The sequence below is a fragment of the Bombina bombina genome, chromosome 2 (genome assembly GCF_027579735.1).
Source record: "Bombina bombina isolate aBomBom1 chromosome 2, aBomBom1.pri, whole genome shotgun sequence".
NCBI lineage: Eukaryota > Metazoa > Chordata > Amphibia > Anura > Bombinatoridae > Bombina > Bombina bombina.
This window is the reverse complement of record NC_069500.1, coordinates 332,149,955-332,177,289: the sequence shown is the minus strand read 5'-3', so window position 1 is coordinate 332,177,289 and position 27,335 is coordinate 332,149,955. Positions and strand designations below refer to the sequence as shown.

General features: G+C 39.3%; 1 protein-coding gene across 2 annotated transcripts in view; it reads right to left on the bottom strand.

The window, feature by feature from the left end:
- Window positions 1-312: 312 nt before the first annotated feature.
- Window positions 313-27,335, bottom strand: part of NOS1 (nitric oxide synthase 1) — a 131,763-nt gene continuing 104,740 nt past the window's right edge. For both annotated transcript variants that reach the window (XM_053700503.1, XM_053700501.1), the window contains 3 exons: window positions 3,162-3,310; window positions 2,588-2,782; window positions 313-435 (listed from right to left, as the gene is read on the bottom strand). In XM_053700503.1, coding sequence (XP_053556478.1) covers window positions 313-435; window positions 2,588-2,782; window positions 3,162-3,310 — 467 coding nt within the window. The remainder of the gene's footprint in view (window positions 436-2,587; window positions 2,783-3,161; window positions 3,311-27,335) is intronic.

Below are 27,335 nucleotides of genomic sequence, written 5' to 3'. Positions count from 1 at the left end.
ACTTTCACCCAAACCTATAATGAGTCATCAGCAATAATGAATCAATATTGGATAAAGTTTTACTATTCCATTGAGTACTTATGTTTTAAACTGTGGAAATCTGTGTAAAGGCATATGACATATATGTTTTCTTATATTTACCCAATGCAGGGTGGTAACAAATGCAAACACAAGCATTTCACATGGATTGGGATACTGTTAGTAGTGAAGACAAAATATGGATGGAGTTGAAAATAATTAAAAATATTAGAATCTAGTATCACTTATCTCCTAAAACATGCACCATTTTTTAGTATTAATGTCAGTCACAACTTACTCATCAGAGTCCTTTTTGCTTTCTTCAATAAAAGCAATAGATTCAGATCTGAGACGATTTGTGACTTCGTATGTCCGGAGTGTGACTCCAAAAATATCTTCATGGTATCTGTTGTCATCCTGAAGGTGACGAAAGAACACAACACTCAAATATTCAAAATACCCAGTATAATATTGCAACAGCACCCCTCCAACATCCCATAAGTTCTGCTACTATTCATTGAGTTTAATTAACTGTAGTTTACAAATATAAAAGTGAGTGAATGTATTTTTACTTTTTTAAGATGATGGATAAAAATACCACATGATCGTTATGATATAAGATAAATTACATAAATCAGGTAGTTTTAATTTTTAATAAAATCTAATAACAAGGAGACTGCACCACCCTTGTAAGCAAAAATAAACCATACCTCTAAATATCATGTGGTTAATTTTATAATGACTTATCTCACTAAATAGATGCTTTACAGTTAAAAATCTATAAAAAACTATAAATAGTTACTGAATTTAATGATATTGATAGTTCTGTGTTTTAGACATCCCCCCCCCTTTTTTGTACTTTGTCCATGACTATATGTGCTGTGTTGATTATTGTCTATGAGGGCTGTTCCGTGGCTGTGTGTGCGGCGCTGGTCATTGTGTGCTGCACTGGTCAGTGACTGTTTGTGTTGTGCTGGAAGGTGACTGAGCTGCGCTGGTGACTGTGTGTATTGTGTTGATTGGTGACTGTGTGTGCTGTGATGGTCAGTGACTGTATGTATTAGGTTGGCTGGTGACTGTGTGTGCTGTGCTGTTCATTGGATGAGGGATCTATACACAACAGAGCAAAAGTGCAATGACTAAAAACTGATTTGACCTAAGTCAGCTGGTATATCTGACATGGAAAAAAATACAGACAAGTTGACTCAAGTCGGCTTTTTCAGGAAATTAGACAACTTTGCAGTATAAGTATAATATGCCAGCTATCCACAAACCTCAGACTTGCTAAGGTAGAGTTTTTGTAGCGGTAATAAGGGGAAGGGTATATATTATATCATACCATAATTACTACCCTTCCTTAAATGACCTCTAATCAAATCTTCTTAGTTACCTACTGCTTTAACTAACCCAACCCAACCCAAAAGGAATCGGCCCCTCCATCCATGTGGCTCCCTCCATATAAATAACTTACCCTATCCAGACATATTTATATGATAGGGTATTTTTTAATACAGTATTTTTAGTGGCCATTTTATTTTATTGCAGGTTATTTAGGCTGCAGTAAAAAGAATATGGGACACAATTTCTGTGAGAGACATTAAAAGTGGGGGGTTATTAAGAAGTAAATCGTCCATGGTTTGGGGGTGTCACTTTGGGTAGCATTGGCATCATTGGGGGTCACTGGGATTTCTGGAAGGTGTATAGAAGTGTGTTTTTTTTATAGGATGATTGAGACACTCACAGCCATTTAATTGGTTAATATTAGGTTGGTAACTTACAGTTAGACGCTTAATGAACTTGTGAGAGCTGATAGTTGGAATTAGTGATGGGATAGGAGTTAACAGAGAGCTTATTATGTAGTGGCAATTAAAGGGTAATGCTTTGTCTTGGTTAGAAACTAGTTAATACAGTGGGGAAGTATGGCATGGGCTAATCCAGGTGTATAGCTACAAAGTTATTATTTTATATTATTTGCACAGTTTAAAAAAGATCAAATGCTTTACATCCATTAAACAATTTAGGAAACCATATGAGGAATCGGTTACATTTGAATTTATTTGAATAGCTTGACCTTTGGCTGACTTGATGCAGTTTATCTGGTTTATCTGACCTCATCTGGCTTTTACACAGTTGTCAGTTGACAGGTCTCAGCTAATTGGCTAAAAATATTTGTGTTTCCTGCTGGTGTGTCATTAACTGTTTGTGTCCCCAGTCACTGTTCGTGAGTTTATGAGTGCACTGTCCTGTGTGGTTATAGTAACGAGTCTGTTATGTTCATACTAAATGTAGAGAATTAATGTTTGTGCTATTATATTTTTTGTAGTTTTGGTTTGCTACACAATACATACTATAGTGTTATATCAGTTCTATTCCACACTATGCAACACAGTTGCATTTTATTTATTTGTTATTTTAAGTACAAAATGTTCACCAAGGTCCTGTTTTGCAGTATTTTTGAACAACTGATTTTGATTACTAAATTAAAATACTTCTGATTAAAAATGTATTTACCTACTACATTATGATATCTTATAAATACCCCAAGGTTAGAGTATGTTACTATACTCACTCTCAGCTTGCTGACAAAGACTCCGGCCTCTTCAGGAGTTAGGTTCCCATGTTGTTTCACAATATGCTGGAGACTCTTCAGGACATCACCAGCCATAGTAACATCTCCACATACATATATATGCCCTCCTTGTTCCTTCAGGGCCTTGTAAGTCACTTCAGACAGCTTTTCTTGCAGTACGTCTTGGACATATTTCTGTAACAAAGCATAAAGTGGTTCAATATATAGGCCCATAGCTGTCAATCTCAGGTCAAAATACTGCTCAGCGTCAGTTCTGTTGCAGTAGCTTAACCCCTCTTTAATAGTTAAACACATAATCACCAAGGGCCATTAGTGCAATCAAATTCTCAAATAAACTTGAGCATTTTATTATTGTACTAATTTGTCTCCATTACATTTGTTCCTAAGCATTATCACAACTTCTAGAAAAACTGATTGAATAAAATAAACTACCTGTAAAACAAGTTTTGTTTGTAATACACTACTAATAATAAAAGTTCAATTTCTTTGCAGATGTGTGTTTATGATTTATGTGTTCATATACTTTTATTACAATTTATTTTGAATTAACCACCTTTGGTTTGTTTGGCTCCCGGGAATATGCAGTAAACAGTTCTTTAAACACTCCTTTGCTTTTGGCAAGCAAGGCTTCTTCTTTGTAGATGTGGTCAATTTTGGACTCTCTGCACCCAAATACCAGTATCATAGGACAAGGCTTAAGTCCTGAAAGATATGAATAAAGACAAGAATAAATATAACACACATTTCAGACACTACACCAATTAACACAAGCTTCCTTGGGTTTCTTGATAATATAAGTAAATTGGAAAGTTGTTAAAAATTGCATGTTCTAACTGAATCATGAAAGATAAATTTTGGGTTTTATGTCCCATTACAGATGGTCTCTTATTTAAACAAAATACATTGAAATTGCATACCTTCATAGTATAACCATCTACACTCTTCTGTTTATTAGAATACAATTAAAAGGGATCAGTGAGATACTATGATGAACTGTACGTTTGTTAACTTTTTATTGTATTCTAATAACCAGACAATTCTTTACTATTTTTTTCTCCACAATGTGGACTATTGCTTTTACCTATGAATGGTATTGTAGCAGATGGTATTAGCTCTTCTTTACATTTGATATATTTCTCTTATTTCAATGCAATAAAGAATCCAGTTGGTAAAGCTCTGCATTTTATACTTGGGCACCACCATCCTGTATCTTGCGTGTTGTTGCATCCTGTGGTAGGAGCAGTGCACTCTCACAGATCTGCTTTTTGGCAGCTGTACCTTTCACTTCAGTTTAGCTCACATAATAGAGAGCAGAAGTGTTACATGTTTGCAGTCTTTGCACAGTTTAATAGTTAAAGAGATATGAAACCCACAAATATTATTTTGTTATTTGGACAGAGCATATCATTTAAATAAAGTTTACTACTATTATCAAATTTGCTTTGTTCCCATGATATTCTGTTTTGAAGAGATACATAGGTAGGCATCTGGTGCACTGCATGACAGGGAATAGTGCTGCTATCTAGTGCTCTTGCAAAATGGCTGCAGTATAGTGCTCAAGAATTGGTTGGGCTCCTAAGCATACATCCACTTTTTTCAACAAAACATACCAAGAGAATAAAAAAAATGAAAATAGAATTTAATTAGTTATTTAAAATTGCATGCTCTATCTGAATCATAAAAGAAAAATTTTGGGTTTCATGTCCCTTTAAATAAATATAAACTCCAAGATGGTGGCGCCCAGTGTGAAGATGCAGAGCTTCTCTAACTAATACTTGTAAGAGGTTAAAATAAGAGAATGACTTTGAAGACTGATGCAGGCACAGGAGACAAAACAATAGCATGGTAAACAGTACCCATTCTATTGTAGTTGTACTCAGCAGTTTAATGTCCCTTTAAGATAACAATTTTAAGTAGGGTGAGTAGGGTGCAGTTGGTATACAAAAGCACTTTTATAATCATGGGTTAAAAGATGGGTTTCAATAAAGTTTTAATATAATGAATAGTGGTGAATTTAGATTTTGTGCTGTCCTAGACAATGAAGAATCTGCTGCCCAAGAACTCAACACCCACCACCATTTTATCTGAAACCCACAACCATTGTATCTAATATTTACCTCAAACAATTCTCACAGACAAAGGCCAGGGATGTATGAATGGGTCATGCAACTCCACTAGATAACCAAGGATTTTTGATTTGTAATAAAATTAATTAATAAAATATGTCTAGAGTATTGGAGTGGGACAATATCATGCCATAGAGCGAACCCTAAAAGTTTGCTACCTCCCTAAATCCTGCTGCCCTAGACGTAGGCCTGGTTGAGCTAGGCCACAATATGCCCCTGATAGTGTACTGTGTCAGTCAGTAGTCAATATTTTTTTTTTCCATTTTTTATTTGAATAATACATATAGATATGTATAAAGGTTAGTTTACAAATGTTTTGATCATCTTTTGAGGTCAAAAGATCATAGGACCTTGTCAAAATAATGGCCTGGTTCATTTTCTCTGAGATGCTGGTTTGTGCCCTGTCTCTCTGGAGTATATACAGTATTTACTGAGGTTTATCTCCTTTCCTAATTCTCTAATTATACAAAAACCAGTAGCACTTTTACTCCATTGGTGAACATGCAGTACTTGTCTATTAATTATCTTGGAACAGCCAACCATCATTAGGAAGTTTGAGATGGGACAGTATGTCCAAAGACTGATATTGACTGATATTGATTACTTTTTGTATTTACATTCAAAATGTATAAGCTTTACTTGATTAACCACTTAGTTTCCAGTTGTCTAGGAATGGTCATGCACTGCATTTGTCCCTCTAAAGAGGAAAGTTATTATGTTTACGTAATTAAGTGTTGCTTTGCGTCTTTTGTATTTCTAGATTTTATGAGCAAAGTGCTTGGTTGCTTACTCCAGTACCACATAATCCAAGGCCAGCTGAGCACAATTACCATCGGGCTCATAGAAGGTTACGTTATGTCAATGAGTGCACCTTTTTAGTACTAAAATGTAAAAACAATAAAAAGATTTAGTAGCTTAAGTATTCAAGTGAGGCCTCACAATACTCTTCCATAGAGGTTATTGAAATAATTTCAGATGCTGTTCTCCCAGCCTTGCATAGTGGGATGACCTTCTGGAACTGAAAACTGGGAATAATGAGGTGAGGGCTGGGGTCTAAACATACTCATTCATGGGTACCTTCAAGTTCAATAAATACCTTTTTACATCTGCTTACATCTCATTCATTATTTATAGAATTGTTTATTTTCCGGCCCAGGGAATCACAGAGTGAGACCATGAATATGAAATGACCCTTTACCTGCTCACTTTTGTTAGGAAACATGGGTTTGTATGCTTACAAATTTTACTTGACATGTTCACATTATGGAAATTTTACAATTAGAAAATGTATGAAAAAAGAAAGAAAACATAATCGCCTAGATTACGAGTCTTGCGTTAGCCTTAAAAAGCAGCGTTGAGAGGTCCCAATGCTGCTTTTTAACGCCCGCTGGTATTACGAGTCTGGCAGGTACAGGTGTACCGCTCACTTTTTTCCACGACTCGAGCTTACCGCAAATCCCCTTACGTCAATTGCGTATCCTATCTTTTTAATGGGATTTGCCTAACGCCCGTATTACGAGTCTTGGAAGAAGTGAGCGGTAGACCCTCTCCTGTCAAGACTCATACCGCAATTAAAAGTCAGTAGTTAAGAGTTTTATGGGCTAACGCTGTAACATAAAACTCTTAACTAAAGTGCTAAAAAGTTCACTAACACCCATAAACTACCTATTAACCCCTAAACCGAGGCCCCCCCCCCACATCGCAAACACTAAAATAAATTTTTTAACTCCTAATCTACCAACCGGACATCGCCGCCACTTTAATAAATATATTAACCCCTAAACCGTTGCACTCCTGCCTCGCAAACATTAGTTAAATTTTATTAACCCCTAATCTGCCGTCCCTAACATCGCCGACACCTACCTACATTTATTAACCCCTAATCTGCCGACCCCAACGTCGCCGCTACTATATTAAATGTATTAACCCCTAAACCTAAGTCTAAACCTAAGTCTAACACCCCCTAACTTAAATATAATTTAAATAAAACAAAATAAAATTACTATCATTAAATAAATTAATCCTATTTAAAACTAAATACTTACCTGTAAAATAAACCCTAAGATAGCTACAATATAACTAATAGTTACATTTGTATCTATCTTAGGGTTTATATTTATTTTACAGGCAACTTTGTATTTATTTTAACTAGGTACAATAGTTATTAAATAGTTATTAACTATATAATAACTACCTAGTTAAAATAAATACAAATATACCTGTAAAATAAATCCTAACCTAAGTTACAATTACATCTAACACTACACTATCATTAAATTAATTACCTAAACTAACTACAATTAAATACAATTAAATTAAATAAACAAAAGTACAAACCCCCCCCCACTAAATTACAGAAAATAAAAAAATAATTACAAGAATTTTAAACTAATTACACCTAATATAATCCCCCTAATAAAATAAAAAGTCCCCCAAAATAATAAAAATCCCTACCCTATACTAAATTAGAAATAGCCCTTAAAATGGGCCTTTTGCGGGGCATTGCCCCAAAGTAATCAGCTCTTTTACCTGTAAAAAAAATACAATACCCCCCAACGTTAAAACCCACCACCCACACACCCAACCCTACTCTAAAACCCACCCAATCCCCCCTTAATAAAACCTAACACTAACCCCTTGAAGATCACCCTACCTTGAGCCGTCTTCACCCAGCCGGCACAAGTGGTCCTCTAGACGGTCCGAAGTCTTCATCCGATCCGGCCAGAAGAGGACCTCCAGAGGGGCAGAAGTCCTCATCCAGACGGCATTTTCTATCTTCATCCATCCGGAGCGGGTCCATCTTGAAGCCAGCTGACGTGGAGCATCCTCTTCTTCCGACGACTCCCGACAAATGAAGGTTCCTTTAAATAACGTCATCCAAGATGGTGTCCCTTGAATTCCGATTGGCTGAAAGGATTCTATCAGCCAATCGGAATTAAGGTAGGGAAAATCCTATTGGCTGATGCAATCAGCCAATAGGATTGAAGTTCAATCCTATTGGCTGATCCAATCAGCCAATAGGATTGAGCTTGCATTCTATTGGCTGTTCCAATGTTTCCTACCTTAATTCCGATTGGCTGATAGAATCCTATCAGCCAATCGGAATTCAAGGGACGCCATCTTGGATGACGTCATTTAAAGGAACCTTCATTCATCGGGAGTCGTCGAAAGAAGAGGATGCTCCGCATCGGCTGGCTTCAAGATGGACCCGCTCCGCTCCGGATGGATGAAGATAGAAGATGCTGCCTGGATGAAGACTTCTGCCCCTCTGGAGGTCCTATTCTGGCCGGATCAGATGAAGACTTCGGACCATCTGGAGGACCACTTGTGCCCGGCTGGGTGAAGATGGCTCAAGGTAGGGTGATCTTCAAGGGGTTAGTGTTAGGTTTTATTAAGGGGGGATTGGGTGGGTTTTAGAGTAGGGTTGGGTGTGTCGGTGGTGGGTTTTAATGTTGGGGGGTATTGTATTTTTATTTACAGGTAAAAGAGCTGATTACTTTGGGGCAATGCCTTTTAAGGGCTATTTGTAATTTAGTATAGGGTAGGGATTTTTATTATTTTGGGGGGCTTTTTTATTTTATTAGGGGGATTAGATTAGGTGTAATTAGTTTAAAATTCTTGTAATTATTTTTTATTTTCTGTAATTTAGTGGGTTTTTTGTACTTTCATTTATTTATTTGTATTTATTTGTAGATCTTCTCTCCGCATCTGAAATCCTCGGAAGAGCTGCCACTTCGGACTTTATTTATCCTCCTCTCCTTCCATGAGCGCACCTCTTCAGGTAGTCTAAAACCCTGGATATACTGTTCTCATTTATTTAATTGTATTTAATTGTAGTTAGTTTAGGTAATTAATTTAATGATAGTGTAGTGTTAGATGTAATTGTAACTTAGGTTAGGATTTATTTTACAGGTATATTTGTACTTATTTTAACTAGGAAGTTAATAAATAGTTAATAACTATTTAATAACTATTGTACCTAGTTAAAATAAATACAAACTTGCCTGTAAAATAAAAATAAACCGTCAGATAGATACAAATGTAACTATTAGTTATATTGTAGCTAGCTTATGGTTTATTTTACAGGTAAGTATTTAGTTTTAAATAGGATTAATTTATTTAATTGTAGTAATTTTATTTTGTTTTATTTAAATTATATTTAAGTTAGGGGGGTGTCAGACTTAGGTTTAGACTTAGGTTTAGGGGTTAATAAATTTAATATAGTAGCTGCGACGATGGGGGCAGTAGATTAGGGGTTAATAAATGTAGGTAGGTTGTGGCGACATTGGGGGGGGGGCAGATTAGGGGTTAATAAATAGTATGTAGGTGTCGTCGATGTTGGGGCAGCAGATTAGGGGTTCATAGGGATAATGTAGGTGGCGGCGGTGTCCGGAGTGGCAGATTAGGGGTTAAAAATATAATGCAGGTGTCGGGGATGTCGGGGGCGGCAGATTAGGGGTTAATAAGTGTAAGATTAGCGGTGTTTAGACTCGGGGTTTATGTTAGGGTGTTAGGTGTAGACATACATTTTATTTCCCCATAGGAATCAATGGGGCTGCGTTAGGAGCTGAACGCTGCTTTTTTGCAGGTGTTAGGTTTTTTTTCAGCTGAATCTGCCCCATTGTATTGAGGTGAGATGTGGAGCTAAATTTTGCTCTACGCTCACTTTTTAGAGGCTAACACCGGGTTAATAAAAACCTGTAATACCAGCGTTGTTTTAAGTGAGCGGTGAGAAAAAAAGGAGCGTTAGCACCGCAAGCCTAAAGGGATATAAAACTAAACATTTTTTTTTTCATGATTCAGATACAGCATGTGATTTTAAACAACTTTACAATTTACTTCTATTAACTAATTTATTGTGTTCTCTTGGTATACTTTGTTGAAATGGACACTGAGGTAGACTCAGGAGCTGCTGATTGGTGGCTGCACATATATGCCTCATGTTATTGGCTCACCAATGCGTTCAGCTACTTCCTAGTAGTGCATTGCTTCTTCTTCAACCAAGGATACCAAGAGAATTAAGCAAATTAGATAATATACTGTAAGTAAATTGGAAAGATGTTTAAAATTGTATGCTCTATCTGAATCATGAAATAATTATTTTGGGTTTCATGTCCCTTTAAATCTCCTTCATTTAGTCTATGTAAAATCAGTGCAAAGGAGTACAGTATGTTTATGATTTGGGTAGAGTTGGTTTTCATGTAAACCTTTTCATGTAAAATATATCTCCACATTGAAAAAATAAACATTAGTAATTAAGCTTAATAAGAGTGTGGAAATATGGGAATATGTCAAAATGGTAAGATATCTTTATCTGTAAAAAACAAAACAAAGTATAATTAGCAGTGGGATATGGTGTTAGTCCCCTCTCAATTGCATATTCATAGGAAATAGGTCAGAACATTGTAATTATACATACAAATTATAATATTGTGAAAGATATATAAATATATAAAATGATTTAGATTTTTTCATTCATTTAATGTATTACTTTAATTACACTTGTGTGAACATTGCAATTAAAAGATAAAAAAAAAGAAAATAATCTTTTTAAAAAAAATAAATAAATCAGCATTTAATGTGTCTTTTAATGTATTGTTAATGTTGTTTTAATTTGCATAATGTGGAATATAAGTAACACATTTTCTAAACATTTCTTAATTACTTCAATACCACGAAGCCGGGATTGTCGATGATGTTCCAGTTAAAGAAACAGGGCAGTTAGAATTAAAACTATCCTGCAGCATAGATAAAACATTGTTAAACAGCATTAAAGGGACACTAAACCCACGTTTTTTCTTTCATGATTCAGACAGAGCATGCAATTTTAAGAAAGTTTCTAATTTACTGCTATTATCAACTTTTTCTTTGTTCTCTTGCTATCTTTATTTAAAAAACATAAATTATGCTTACCTGATAATTTCATTTCCATCGAGGGGAGGAGAGTCCACGGCTTTATTCATTATTGTTGGGAATTATGAACCTGGCCACCAGGAGGAGGCAAAGACACCCCAGCCAAATGCTTAAATACCTCCCCCATTTCCCTCATCCCCCAGTCATTCTGCCGAGGGAACCAGGAACATTAGGAGAAATATCAGGGTATAAAAGGTGCCAGAAGAGTATTAAATTTAGGTCCGCCCATCGGAGATACGGGCGGGAGCCGTGGACTCTCCTCCCCTCGATGGAAATGAAATTATCAGGTAAGCATAATTTGTGTTTTCCATCTAAAGGGGAGGAGAGTCCACAGCTTCATTCATTACTGTTGGGAACATATACCCAAGCTCTAGAGGACACTGAATGAAACTGGGAGGGTAAACAGGCGGACCCTAATCAGAGGGCACCACAGCCTGCAAAACCTTTCTCCCAAAAACAGCTTCCGCAGAACCAAAAACGGAAAACTTGTAAAACTTTGTAAAAGTGTGTAAGGAGGACCAGGTAGCCGCCTTACAAATTTGCTCCATAGAGGCCTCATTCTTGAAGGCCCAAGACAAAACCACAGCTCTAGTTGAATGAGCCGTGATCCTCTGAGAAGGCTTATGTCCCGCTGTCTCATAAGCCAAGCGAATCATACTCCTCAACCAAAAAGACAAAGAAGTAGCAGAGGCCCTTTGCCCCTTGCGCTTCCCAGAATACACCACAAAAAGAGATGTAGACTGTCTGAAAACCTTGGTAGCCTGAAGACAAAACTTCAAGGCACGAACCACATCCAGCTTATGAAGTAACCTCTCCTTTGAAGAAGAAGGGTTAGGACACAAAGAAGGAAGAATTATTTCCTGATTGATGTTACGATTAGACACCACCTTGGGGAGAAACCCCAACCCAGTGGGCAGTACAGCCTTATCCACATGAAACACCAGATAAGGAGGGTCACATTGCAAGGCAGCTAGCTCAGATACTCTGTGTGCCGATGCAATAGCCAACAGGAAGAGAACCTTCCAGGACAGAACCTTAGTGTCTATGGAATGTATAGGTTCAAACGGAACCCTCTGCAAAACCTTAAGGACTAAGTTTAAGCTCCAAGGTGGAGCCGAATGCCTAAAGACAGGTCTGATTCTAGACAGAGCCTGAACAAAAGATTGGATGTCAGGGAGCTCAGCGAGTCTCCTATGCAACAAGACTGATAATGCCAAAATCTGTCCCTTTAAGGAACTAGCGGCAAGACCCTTCTCCAAGCCATCCTGGAGAAAGGATAGAATCCTGGATATCGTAACTTATGCCAAGGATATCCATGCTTCTCACACCAGGACAAGTAAGTCATCCACACCTTATGGTAGATGCGACGAGTGACTGGCTTCATTGCCTGAACTAGAGTATCAATCACACTTTCAGAAAAACCTCTCTTGGCTAAGACTAGGCGTTCAATCTCCATGCAGTCAGCCTCAGAGAATCTAGATTTTGATGCTGAAAGGGGCCCTGTGACAGCAGATCCCTGTGACAGGGTAACCTCCACAGCGGAGAGGATGACATCCCCACCAGATCTGCGAACCACGTCCTCCACGGCCAAGGAGCAATTAGAATGGCTGAGGCCCGCTTCTGTTAATGCGTGCCACTATGCGTGGTAGAAGTGGTAACAGAGGAAAAATGTAAGCTAGGCTGAATCCCCAAGGAACCACTAAGGCATCTATCTGCTCTGCCTGGGGATCCCTGGACCTCGTATCGAGGTAGTTTGCAACTGAGTCTGGATGCCATGAGATCTATCTCTGGCGTTCCCCATCTGTGACACATTTCTGCAAACACTTTGGGATGAAGAGACCATTCCCTGGATGGAAGGACTGTCGGCTGAGAAAGTCCACTTCCCAGTTGTCCACACCCAGAATGTGAATCGCTGAGAGCGAGCAGTCGTGGGACTCTGCCCACTCCAGAATCTGAGACACCTCCCTCATCACAAGGGAGCTCCTCCTACCCCCCTGATGGTTGATGTAAGCCACTGAGGTAATGGTGTCAGTCTGGAATCTGATGAAACTGACTGACCCAAGAGAAGTCCAAGCCTTCAGAGCATTGTAGATTGCTCGTAGTTCTAGGATGTTGATCATAAGGAGAGACTCCTCCCTGGACCACTTTCCTTGTGCCATCCTGGCACCCCAAACAGCTCCACATCCTGACAGACTGGCATCCGTAGTCACAATCTCCCAGGACGGTCTCAAGAAGGATGTCCCTATGGACAGTTGCTCTGACAAATCCACCAAGAGAGGGAGTTCCGAGTCCGAGCATCCAGGGATATCAGCTGTGATAGATCTGAATGATCGCCGTTCCACTGTCTCAGCATGCACAAGTGAAGAGATATGAGGTGGAACCTGGCGAATAGGATGACATCTATGCTTGACACCATGAGACCTATCACCTCCATACTTTGAGCCACTGATGGGCTTGAAGAGGACTGAAAGGCAAGACAGGTGGACGCAAGCTTCCTGCACCGCTGATCCATGAGAAATATCTTCATGGACATAGAGTCTATTATCCTGCCCAGGAACTCCACCCTGTTGCTGGGAACCAGGGAACTCTTTCCTGAGTTGATCTTCCAACCGTGAGATTGGAGCAGAAGAAGAAGAGCCCTCAAATGATCCTCTGTGAGGCTGAGTGACGGCGCCTGAACCAGGATGTCATCCAGGTAAGGCACTACCGCAATGCCCCTGGATCTGGCCACTGCAAGCAGTGCCCCCAGAACCTTTGTAAAGACTCTCGGGGCCAAAGCCAGACCAAAAGAAAGGGCCACAAACTGGAAGTGTTGGTCCAGAAATGCAAATCTTAGGAACCTGAAGTGGTCCCTGTGGATTGGCACATGAAGGTAAGCGTCCTTCAAGTCTATAGTCAGAACTGTCCCTCTTGAACTAGGGGCAGAATAGATCTGATCGTTTCCACTTTGAACAATGGAACACTCAGAAACTTGTTTAAACACTTTAGGTCCAGAATCAAGGGGAATGTGCCCTCCTTCTTTGGAACCACAAAAAAGTTGGAATAGTACCCTAGACACATTTCGGCTAGGGATTCTGGTAAGATAACCCTGAGAGAGGCAAGATCTCTCACACACTCTAGAAAGGTCTCTCTCTTCTCCGGTCTTGAAGACAGGAGGAATCTGCCCTTGGGCAGATAGGATCTGAACCCTATCCTGTAACCCTGGGAGACAACTTCTAGCACCCAAGGGTCCTGAACATCCTGCAACCATGCATCTGAGAATAGAGATAATCTGCCCCCTACGTGATCTGGAGACCGGTCAGGGGCCGCCCCTTCATGCCGATTTCGTCTCAGTGGGCTTCTTGCTCTGCTTGGACTTATTCCAAGATTGAGCCGGCTTCCAAGATCCCTTGGACTGGTCCGCTTTCGCGGAGGGTTGCTGGTGCTGGGTCTTGTCCGCATGAAAGGGACTAAAAGTGGATCCCTTAGGCTTAGCCTTCTTATCCTGAGGTAGGAAAGCTCCCTTGCCTCCCGTAATCGTGGATATAATCAAATCCAATCATGGACCGAACAGGATCTTTCCTTGAAAAGGCAGGGACAACAGCCTCACTTTAGAGGTCATGTCCGCAGACCAAGATTTTAACCACAGAGCCCTGCACGCTAAATGGAAAAACCTGACACCTTGGCATTTAAGCAAATAATTTGCATATTGGCATCACAGATGAAAGAATTAGAGACCTTCAGTGCCTTAATCTTCTCCTGTATCTTGTCGATGGATGTAACAACCTTCCTCTCTGTATAGGGTTAATCTTTTTGGCCTCCTTTTCAATTCACTTATCCTTTATAAGGAACGCCTTTTCCTAATACCTTTGCTTGGTATTAAGGATCTCACCTGGTTACTAGCCTTTCTACTCCTTCTAGGATTAGAACTACTTCTATAATCAAGTTGACTCCTGAGGAACTCTCTTCTTATTTATTTGGCAGTATTTCCTGCTGAAATAATTACCTCCGGACTTCGATTTGGATATCTCTCTCTCTCACTCCATACCTCTGCTCCGGAGCAACAACTGACAGGCGGGTGACGTCACCGACGGCCGCTCCGATCACCTCCGCACACGCCACGCTACAGAATCTGGCTCCGGTTACTTCCCGCTGCTTGTTCAGCTCTGCAAAGCAAACACCTCACTCTCTGGTCTCTCTCAAGCCGTTAGCATATCCTTTGACCACGCTTGGTAAGCGAACCTATCACCATTGTAACTTAGAATTCAAACACATTATTTGATTGCATTTATCTGACGTCTATTTGCTAAGTACTGTGAAAGTTATTCTACCTGCTTTACTTGATAACTTGTACCGGCTAATCGTTAACTACAGCATATCTAAGTCACATATGCTGTGTTAACTATAAGCTAAATAAAACATCCTAAGTTAAATTCATAATTACAGCAGTCATTGTTTTTATGAGACATTTGGGATAACACATTTATCTCTGATAGAGAAATGCTGACATATTTTATATGTTTTCTAAGGAAGATTGTTTGAATTGTTACAGAATACCAAGCCCAAAAAATAACAAGATTAAGTGTGATGGATCCTGTGGAACTTTCAAACTATGTGGTAACCTTAGGCCAAAAGGTTGATCAATTAAATCAGGGTCTTAGAGATTTACAGATAGAAAACCAGACTTTAAAAAATATCATCAAAGAAGGCCTAACCCCAGCACACCAACACACTGATTCCTCCCCAGAACCACCTGTGAGTCCACCAGACAAGTTTAGTGGAGACAGGAAACAATTCAGACAATTTATCAATGCTTGCACATTATTTTTCACTTTAAAACCTAAAACTTTTTCTAATGATAAAATTAAGGTTTTAACAATGATATCTTATCTAAGAGGTGAACCCCGTGTCTGGGCAGATTCACTCTATGAACAAAATAATCCAATAATTAATTCTTTTGATAATTTTCTTAGTTCATTATCCTCTCTCTATGAAGATCCACACAGACAGAGTACAGCTGAACATAAACTCAGAGGTTTAAAACAGAATAAAAGGGCTGTGGAGGATTATATTTCAGAGTTTAAAATCTGGCAAATAGATTCTGGATGGAATCAGGTTTCCTTAAAGAGCCAATTTAGATTAGGTTTATCAGAACCTATTAAAGATGAATTTGCCAGATTAGAATTACCAGATGATTTAGAAGCTTTAATGCAGTTAAGTATAAAGATAGATCACAGACTTAGAGAGAGGAAACAGGAGAAGTTTTCCCATGACACCAATAACAGATATCATGACTCAAGAGCAACACTGCAGAATACAAAGGGTACAGAAGAACCTATGGATATAGGGACCATTAAAGGACCTTTAACTTCAGATGAAAAGATCAGACGTAGACTCAATCATTTATGCCTATATTGTGCATCAAAGGATCATGATGTCTCAAATTGCCCAGTACTTAAAAGAGTTAAAAAGGGTAAGAAAACAGACAATGAGTTAACCCTGAAATTAACTAACACTCGGGTAACAAACTGTCTTATTCCCGTCTCTTTACAGTGGGACCACCACCGCCTGTGTTCTGAAGCTGTAATCGATTCTGGGGCATATTCTTGCTATATAGATTCTGCACTTGTATTGTTGAATAAAATTCCACTTGTTAAAAAGCAAAAGCCTGTATTAGTGCGTCTCATTGACGGTAAACAACTAGAATCTGGGCCTATTACACATCAAACAGTACCCATTAAGGTTATATCACAAAACAACCATCATGAATATATTACATTCGATGTGTTGTCATCACCCATATTCCCACTTGTATTGGGGTTACAATGGTTAAAATTACATCAACCAACAATAGATTGGGAATCTAATAACATACAATTTACTTCCAGCTACTGTAAGACCACCTGTTTACCACATATACCCTTATTAACGATCACTGAAACTAAAATCCCGAAAGAGTATACAGATTTTGAATTAGTATTTTGTAAAAAAGAGGCTGAATCACTTCCACCCCATCGGCCATATGATTGCCCAATTGACTTAATTCCTGGATCTGACATACCATATGGGCACATATTCCCATTATCAGAATCTGAATTGTCACATTTAAAAACATACATAAATGACAATCTCCGAAAAGGGTTCATAAGACCTTCAACCTCTCCGGCAGGAGCAGGTATCTTTTTCGTTAGAAATAAAGACCATTCTCTACGTCCAATTGTGGACTACAGGGAATTAAATAAGAGAACTATAAAAAATCGCTACCCTCTACCCTTAATACCTGAATTGATTGAGAGGTTGCGAGGTGCAACTGTATTTACAAAACTTGACCTAAGGGGGGCGTATAACCTCATAAGAATTAGACCAGGTGATGAGTGGCTCACTGCCTTCAGAACCCGATATGGGTTATACGAATACACCGTTATGCCCTTTGGGCTTTGTAATGCCCCTGCCACGTTTCAAAGATACATAAATGACATTTTCAGGGATTTACTTGACATCTCCATGGTCATTTATCTGGATGATATCCTGATTTATTCATCCAACTTTGAAGAACATGTTAGACAAGTCAGAACTGTACTCTCTAGGTTACAAGCACATCAACTGTATGTGAAATTAGAGAAATGTATATTTCACTCTCAGGATATCACATTTTTGGGTTATCATATCACACCACAAGGAATTTCAATGCAAAATGACAAGGTTTCTACCATACAAAATTGGCCAATTCCAAAAACAAAAAAAGACATTCAGAAATTTCTTGGTTTTTCCAACTTTTACCGGAAATTCATAAAAAATTTTGCAGGTATAACAAAACCTTTAACTGATTTAACAAAAAACAATACTCCATTCTTATGGACACAATCAACAAATGAAGTATTCCAATACCTAAAGACTTGTTTTACAACTGCACCAATATTGTCTTTCCCCAAAACCAATCTTCAGTATATTCTAGAAGTTGATGCATCACATTATGCCATTGGTGCCATACTCTCTCAGAGACCTTCACCTCAAGAACCCATTCACCCAATTGCGTTTTACTCAAGAGTACTAACTTCCTCAGAACTCAACTACCACATAGGGGAGAAGGAACTGCTCGCTATGAAATCAGCTTTGGAACATTGGAGGCACCTCCTAGAGGGTACTGACATACCTATTCAAATATATACAGACCATAGGAACCTCCAATATCTTAAGACTCACCGAACATTAACATCCAGACAAGTGAGGTGGAGTCTTTTCTTTTCAAGATTTTCATTTACCATAACCTATAGACCCGCCTCCAAAAACAAGAAAGCTGACATCCTTTCGAGACTACCTGAAAAACCTAAACAACAAACTCCTTATGGGACTATATTACCAGAACACTGCTTTCAGGAGACTCTTGGGATAGCTTTCAATGAGGACTCGTTTCTTCTGGATGAACAACAAAAAGATATTACTTTACCCAAACACTTGTTACAAAAACACGTTGATGGTTTATACTATAAAAATGATAAGCTGTATGTACCTCCTTCATTGAGGAAGAATATTCTCAAATCTATGCATGAGTCTTACCTAGCAGGTCACCCAGGTATAGGAAGGACTCTAGAATTAACAAAGAGATCCTACTGGTGGCCACACATGGGTTCTGACATTCAAACTTATGTACAGTCTTGTGAGATTTGTACTACCTGTAAAATTGAAAAACACAAGCCAGTGGGTTATCTACTTTCACTGCCTATACCTGACAAACCGTGGACTCACATAGCTGCAGACTTTATTGTAGAACTACCTAAATCAAGTAACTATAACACAATTCTGGTGGTTGTTGATTTATTCACGAAACTTGCACATTTTATACCCTATCACAAACTTCCAACATCATTGGAAACTGCAACTTTATTAATAGAACACGTCATAAAATTACATGGGTTACCTCTCTCCATTACTACGGATAGAGGTACTCAGTTTACTTCTCGTATGTGGAAAGAACTCTGTACAGCATTGAATATCGAACAACGTTTAAGTACTGCCTACCACCCCCAGACGAATGGCCAGACGGAAAGGACGAACCAGTGGTTGGAGGAATATCTCAGGTGCTTTGTGACCCAGAACCAAGAAAATTGGTCATCACTGCTACCGCTGGCTGAATTTGCTCATAACAACGCATATCATACCGTAATCAAGAGCACACCTTTCTTTGCGAATTATGGCTTTCACCCAATCTTTCACGTTAATCCACAACATGACAGTCATTGCCCTGTTGTTAACGACACCACTAACAGCATTTCTGAAACCTTCTCTATCTTAGCTGAAAACATTAAGATTGCTCAGGACAGACAGAAAGTGTATTACGACCTCAGAAGGGGTCCTTCGCCTAATTATATGATTGGAGACTTAGTATGGTTATCGACTAAAAATCTTCGTCTCAGTACACCAACTAAGAAACTGAATAGATTCTACATTGGTCCATTTCCAATTAAAAAAATTGTAAATTCTAATGCAGTGACATTGGATCTCCCTGTACAATACAGGATACATCCTACTTTTCATGTCAATTTGCTCAAACCATATAAAGAACTCAGGAACACATCCTTGAGATCTATTCCTCAGGTACCCATTGTTCCTGACTGTGAGTTTGAAGTCGAGAAAATACTTGACTCTAGGAAAGTCTCTGGTAGGTTACAATACCTCATCCATTGGAAGGGTTACTCATCCGATGAAGACTCTTGGGAGCCGTCAGTAAATTTATCTGCCCCAAGGTTGGTGTCGCTATTTCATCGTCGGAATCCGGATCGGCCTCGTCCTTGAACCTCGGAGTGGTTCATTTTTGGGGGGCCCTCTGTAACAACCTTCCTCTCTGTATAGGGTTAATCTTTTTGGCCTCCTTTTCAATTCACTTATCCTTTATAAGGAACGCCTTTTCCTAATACCTTTGCTTGGTATTAAGGATCTCACCTGGTTACTAGCCTTTCTACTCCTTCTAGGATTAGAACTACTTCTATAATCAAGTTGACTCCTGAGGAACTCTCTTCTTATTTATTTGGCAGTATTTCCTGCTGAAATAATTACCTCCGGACTTCGATTTGGATATCTCTCTCTCTCACTCCATACCTCTGCTCCGGAGCAACAACTGACAGGCGGGTGACGTCACCGACGGCCGCTCCGATCACCTCCGCACACGCCACGCTACAGAATCTGGCTCCGGTTACTTCCCGCTGCTTGTTCAGCTCTGCAAAGCAAACACCTCACTCTCTGGTCTCTCTCAAGCCGTTAGCATATCCTTTGACCACGCTTGGTAAGCGAACCTATCACCATTGTAACTTAGAATTCAAACACATTATTTGATTGCATTTATCTGACGTCTATTTGCTAAGTACTGTGAAAGTTATTCTACCTGCTTTACTTGATAACTTGTACCGGCTAATCGTTAACTACAGCATATCTAAGTCACATATGCTGTGTTAACTATAAGCTAAATAAAACATCCTAAGTTAAATTCATAATTACAGCAGTCATTGTTTTTATGAGACATTTGGGATAACACATTTATCTCTGATAGAGAAATGCTGACATATTTTATATGTTTTCTAAGGAAGATTGTTTGAATTGTTACAATGGATGACTCCTCCTCAACCATTTCACACATGGATTCACACCAATATGTCGAAGCTCCAGCAACCGCCTCAACGGCCACTGCTGGCTGAAAAACAAACCCCGTGTGCTGAAACATCTTTCTCAACATGTTTTCCAGCTTTTTATCCATAAGCTCTTTAAACAACAAACTAACCTTGAGAGGAATAGTCGTCCACTTCGCGAGCGTAGAAATGGCCCCATCCACCTTAGGGATGGTGCCCCACTGCTCAAGCTGAGAGTCCGGAACGGGGAACAGCTTTTAAAAGAAGAAGGGGAAAAGGCCGACCCTAATCACTCCCATTCATTCTTAATTATATTTGCCATCTTAACAGGAACCGGGAAAGACTGAGGCACTAACCTGTCCTTGTATACCTTGTCAAGCTTAGGTCACAGGTTCCTCCGGTATCTTAGGTTCCGGAACCTCCAGAGTAGCAAGCACCTGCTGTAGCAGAAAGCGCAGATTCTCCATCCTAAACCTATAACCAGGCTCCTCCGCCGCCGGAGGTTTAGATGACCCCTTCTGGGAGTCGGAGTGGGCCTTGGCTGATCCAGAGGCTCTATATGATGACATCGGCATGGACAAACCCTGGGCTGGGCCGCTATGATAAACCCTACGCTTGCGCTTAAGGCATGGATCACTTTTGAAACAGCCGATTCCAGTTGGTCCGCAAAGTCTGACGGCCAACGAATCTTTCCCGAAGGAGTAATGGTTGGACTCCGGGGCGCTGCATGTGCAATTGGAGATGACTGTAGGGAACGCACCTCTCTGGACGAAGAACCCTCAGTGGACGGCTTAGTAGTACTAGACATCCGTTTTCGTTTAGATGTTGTAACTTTATCAAGGCATGTCTAACATAGTTGAGCAGGCTGATCTACCAGAACTTTGTTAAGGAAGGAGAGCCCTCCAATGCGTCAGAGTCCTCCATCGCTTGCACGTTTGGATAGACTAACTTTATTTATAAAAAAGGCACCTTTACACCACCAATGGCCAGGGCACTCACCACCTCCTAGGACCTGGACTACAAAAACCACTACGTCTCCTGTTCCACAGATCAACAGAGAGGATAGATAGCCACATCCAGTCACATGGAATGCCTGGCAGGACCGCCCCTGCACTAGGGAAAAACGCGGCAAAAAATGGCTGTGCAAAATTTCTGCAAGTAACCTGAAAGTTCCACACATTGCCAGAGCCTCATCTTGCACATAACGCAGCAATGACACAATAAACAATATCATGTATAACCCCCCCTGTTCAATAATCCCCCTTCCAGCAATATTAAACCTTGATTCTGTAAAGATAAAAAGGCGCCATACTGTGACCCTGTCTTCTATGTTATCATTATCAATAAAAAATTAAATGATCTTATCAGAATCTATGCTGTGGAACAGGAACACGGCCCTTTAAGTGTGACAGGTTAGTAGCCTCGCTCCTGACATGGACTTGAGTGAAGAAAGCAGGCAGCAAAACTTGTCAATGCTGATTGCTTATGGAGCTGTTAATATGAGTCGGCAGGGGCGTATTATGGCCTAGGCCAACAAGGCCGGTGCCTAGGTCGACATATTTTTGGGGGCGGCACTTTTTGGTACCACTACCACATCACATACAGTGAGAGCAGCTTTATGTGCTTTTATTTATTTTTTAAAATATGACGTGCTACGGAAAAGTGAAATTCGGCCAGCCAGGTGTTCCTTGTACAACAGACAGAGCAATCTCCATGTGACTGGTGGGAGGGGAGTACGGCTTTCTGAGAGAGGGCTGTCTGTTGCTGAAAGGCGCAACACTGAATACCCCCAAGTGTCATGATCAGTGACTGTGCGGGACTGTAACAAATACTGGGGTCTGTCCCGCTATCCTGATGAGGCAGCCTGCAGTCCTGCATTGAGGTACACACAGACATGATTATTTTTTATTGGCTAAGTTAGTGCCAGTGCTCTCTTAGCATAACTATTGTGAGGAGGAGAAAAGCGCAACTTCAGTGCGCGGGAAAGATGAGAAAGCACAGAGCAGGGACACACAGCAAGGAGCCTTGCAGAGTTAGCTTGAGAGTTCAGAGAAGGTCAGTGTTTGCAGTATGACAGTTCACTAGCACAGTGTTGCACACTGAAAACCATCCAAGACACCGCTGCAGTTTCATTACAAGGCAGGGAGAAGCAGCATTTAATGCCTGTCTGAATTACTAACTGGAAGGAGCATAGCAGAATACATGATCATTCTGCCTGTACTTCCCTATAAAATTATGTAAGGGTGAACAGTCAATGTTTGTGTGCCTGCAATAAATCTCCTCCCTCCCCTACACTTTACCCTCTCATGCGGCACTTGGACTGTATGTGAGTCTGTCGGATAAGCTGACAAACAGTAGCTTCATCGAGGTTAGAAGTATCAAGATAACGAAGGTCTTGTTGATTTAACACTGAATTATATGGCTGTGTGCAGGGCTTTATACCTACTTTTCCTGTCCTTCCCCTACAATTATATGTATCTGCTTATTAGCTCAGACCAACTAACCCCTCTCAACCCCCACCTGATAATCAATGTGGCCACTGTGTTCCTTGAGCTGTAAAGTGCAAGCCTGTCCCATTATACTTTTTAGTTTAAGAGGTCTGTTTTCTAATTTTCATTTGTTTTAATCCCCATTGCTGCTAGATTTGTTAAATTGGCAGATATTACTTTGTACTACATTTGCTATGTTAATGGTGAGTTAGTAGATACTACGACTACTTTACCTTTATTACCAATATGTTCTACTCCACTTAGTTGCTATAAAATACAGATTATAACACACACAAAAAAAAGTCATGTTAAATTCTGAGAAAAAATATTATGGCTAAAATAGGCCTAAAATTAAGAATTTTTAGTGCCTAGGGCCGCACAAAACCTAAATACGCTACTGAATATAAAGGTATATATATATTTATATGTGTGTGTGTATATATATATATATATATATATATATATATAATATATATATTATGTGAGTGTATGTATATATATATATATATATATATATATATATATATATATATATATATATATATATATATATATAACCAGAGTGAATGCAAGCCCTGGTTAACATCTACTTAAAAAGAAATCATTTTTTTTTTTACACCCTGACTAAAAAATATTATGTCTAAAAAAAGGCCTTAAACCTGGGAGGGTGGGGGGCAGCAACATTTTGAGTGCCTAGGGCAGCACAAAACCTAAATACGCCACTGTGAGTCGGGATGGTTTCGCAGAAAGACTCTCCCTGCATCTCCGGACTCTAACTTTCACCCAGGCTCTCACTGAAAGGCTGACAGGAGTACTTAAAACTCCAGTCCCAATGCAAAGAGTACTAGCCTCCATAAGAGACTACTCCGAAACTCCGACACTCCTCTGTCATCCTCCTGTGACGAAAGGCAAAGAATGACTGGGGGATGAGGGAAGTGGGGAGGTATTTAAGCCTTTGGCTGGGGTGTCTTTGCCTCCTCCTGGTGGCCATGTTCTTAATTCCCAACAGTAATGAATGAAGCGTGGACTCTCCTCCCCTTTAGATGGAAAGCAGGAATGTAATGCATAGTTGCCGGCCCATTTTTGGTTGAGATCCTGGGTTATGCTTGCTTATTGGTAGCTAAATGTCAGCCACCAATAAGCAGGCACTATCCATGGTGCTGAACCTAAAATGGGCTGGCTGCTAAGCTTTACATTCCAGCTTTTTAAATAAAGATAAGAGAACGAAGAAAAATTGATAATAGGAGTAAATTAGAAAGTTGCTTAAAATGTCATGCTCTATCTGAATTATGAAAGAAAAAATGTAGGTTTAGTATCCCTTTAAGGTATTCATTATTGACTCTGAGAGAGGGTGGTTTTTTTTTTTTTAAACAATTGATGTTTTTGTGCTGAGTGAAGACATTTTTAGTTTATGATTGTAAGGGGTGTCACTGGCCAGCAATCAAGCAGTGGGCATTCTGCTTATCAGCCACTAAGACCTTCAGCGCTCTTCACCTTAAAGGGACGTGAAATGCAAACTTTTTCTAATTAGCCACACATATAGGGGCCCATTTATCAAGCTCCGTATGGAGCTTGAGGGCCCGTGTCTAAAGACCGCTGCTCCATAACCTGTCCATCTGCTCTGAGGAGGCGGACAGACATTGCCGCCATTCAACCCGATTGAATACGATCAGGTTAATTGACACCCCCGAATCTGCAGGAGGCTGCGTTGCACCAGCAGTTCACAAGAGCTGCTGGTGCAATGCTGAATGCGGAGAGCGTATTGCTCTCCGCATTCAGCGAGGTCTGACGGACATGATCCGCAATGTCGGATCATGTCCGACAGGCCTTTCATAAATAGGCCCCATAGTTGTAAACGGTGTGCATTCACATATTGCATACACATAAAAAGAATATCTTCCAGAGAACTTGTAAGAAATGCAGAAAAGGAACAGAAAGTAATCACACAAGTTCATGAGATGTGTTTTTTTTGTTTGTTTTAGTTATCAAAGGTTTATGGAAATAGGATATTTACTGTATATTAAATATTGTTTGATTCTAAACCATTATAATTTCTTCTGATTGCCCTACATAGCTTTTCAAAGGGTTTTCAAGTTCAATTCCAATCTGATTTGAAGAACTCTGTGATAATCAACGTATTATGGGTTTTCCAAAATACATTTGTGGACTTATAACACCCACTGGCATGGAGACAATGCAATAGAGATATTACAATACATCAGAAGACACTTTTTAAGCAGCTTTCTTCAGGATTTTACAATTTTTAATTTTGATCAGTTTTGACCTTTTGAACACTGATTTTGGCCTACTTGGAGCAGCATACCCTGGCTGTTTGTGCAGCTTCTTTCATTGTCAATGTTTTTGTGCTTGCTCAGTTCACATGTTAATAAACATGATGATTTTATATTTAATAAAATATATTGCTCAGACTATTACCGAGATTTATAAAGCTGTGTGATGCAACTTTAGCTTTGGTGCAGGCTTGCATGAGTGAGCCTGCAGCCAATAGTTAAGAAGCATCTATACGCAGCTTCTGAGTTGGCGGTTTGCAATCACCCAGGACAAATCCGACTTGTGCAATGTTAAATGCAAGCAGCATATTGATATCCGCTGGCCGCAATCCCGGGCAGACAGGTTTGAGGGAGCGAACCTTGTCCGCCCAGCCCATACTAAATCTCAGCCTAAATGTTTAAATTATGAAATGTGCTCAAATTAAAAATACATTATTAAAATATTCATGTTTTATTTTAAATGGTGTTTGGAAGGACACATTATGAGTTGATGTGAAACAACCTGTGTTCATCATCCTCATTAGCCATCCAATTTTATACTGGATCTGTATTTGTTGCTTATAAAATCGTTAAGACCCCACTTAAAAAGTCACTGATACACCCGTTTCTCATAGTTTTTTGCTTGTTTCACTAGATAATTATTCTAAATAATTGAGTGTTTTTTTATTTGAATGGCAGCACTGCCAATATATTGGAATTTTTTTTACATTTTATACTCATCCAATGCAATTTCTTACTTGTCCACACACACATAGGAAAACAATGGATCATTATTTTGTTGGTATACTTTTTGTAGCTGGTTCATTAGGTGAGGTTTCCTTATAAAATACCAAAAATGTGAATAGGAAAATGATTATAGGCTGCAGTCAGTGTGCAGTTTGGAATCTACCCTAATGACCTTTTCAGTACCTTTGATCAGTTCCCATGATATCCATTACTGATGCTGGTTAGTGGTATAGTAGTTTATATTGGATAAAGAAGATAAAGCCAACGTACGCAAGTGCAACTCTTTCACTTCAGTTGCAGAACTTTTCTATTTAAAGGGATAGAAAGGTGAACAATGAAATGTGCATTGGTGCATTTCATTTTGAAATATAAACATTTGTGCAATATGCTTCCATTAGCAAAAATGCTTCTAGCAAAATGTATTACTCTTTTTCTGCAGTATACGCACATATCCTGTGAGGGCCTGTGCATCAGTATTCAAACACCACAACTTCTCAGAGAGTCAGTACTGGCTTGTATGACACAAAGCAATAAACGCCACTGCCAGCTCTGTGAGAAGGTGTGGTGTTTGAATACTGATGCACGGGCCCTCACAGGATATGTGCGTATGCTGCAGAAACAGAGTCATAACTTTTACTAGAAGCATTTTTGCTAATGGAAGTACATTAGATTGCAAAAAATGCTTATATTTCAAATGCAATGCACCCATGCACATTTCAATTTTGACCTTTCTATCCCTTTAATTCTGGAAATCTAATGGGACATATGTTCAGTTTAAAGGGACATAAAACCCTCCCCAAAATATTTCAAGATTTAGGGGCCGATTTATGAAGCAGACAATGCAGCTTATTCTGCGCAAGCCTTCTGGCTCGCCGGAATCAAGAGTTAAGAAGCAGCGGTCTGAAGAAATCATCCCGATCGGATATGATCGGGATGATTGAAACCACCTGCTAGCGGCCGCAAATCTGCAGGGGGCGGCATTGCACAAGCATAATCAGGTTATAGTAATATGGAAAGAATGTTTTCCTGGCATCAAGCCTTAGAGTTAAAGGGACATGACACCCACATTTTTTCTTTTATGATTTAGAAAGAGAATGCAATTTTAAACATCTTTCTAATTTACTTATATTATCTAATTTGTTTTATTCTCTTGATATTCTTTGATGAAAAGCATATCTAGATATGCTCACTAGCTGCTGATTGGTTGCTGCACATAGAAGCCTCGTGTGATTGGCTCACCATGTGCATTGCTTTTTCTTCAACTAAAAAAATTGAAAAAATGAAGCAAAATAAATAATGGAAGTAAATTGTAATGTTGTTTAAATTTCTATTCTCTATCTGAATCATGAAAGAAAGATTTTGGGTTTAGTGGCCCTTTAAGAAATGCTGGTTTAGGACTCAGATAAATTAAATGTTTTTTTGGGAAATATAGCCTTATATGTGATCAAAAAACCTTTACACACAATTCATTCAACGTTTTTAAAAAGAGGACCTGATTCAGTAGTACAATCCGTTATAAGTATAGAAAATATATTCACCCATGTTTGCCGTGTGATAGTTCGTTATGTAGCAGTGTAATTGGG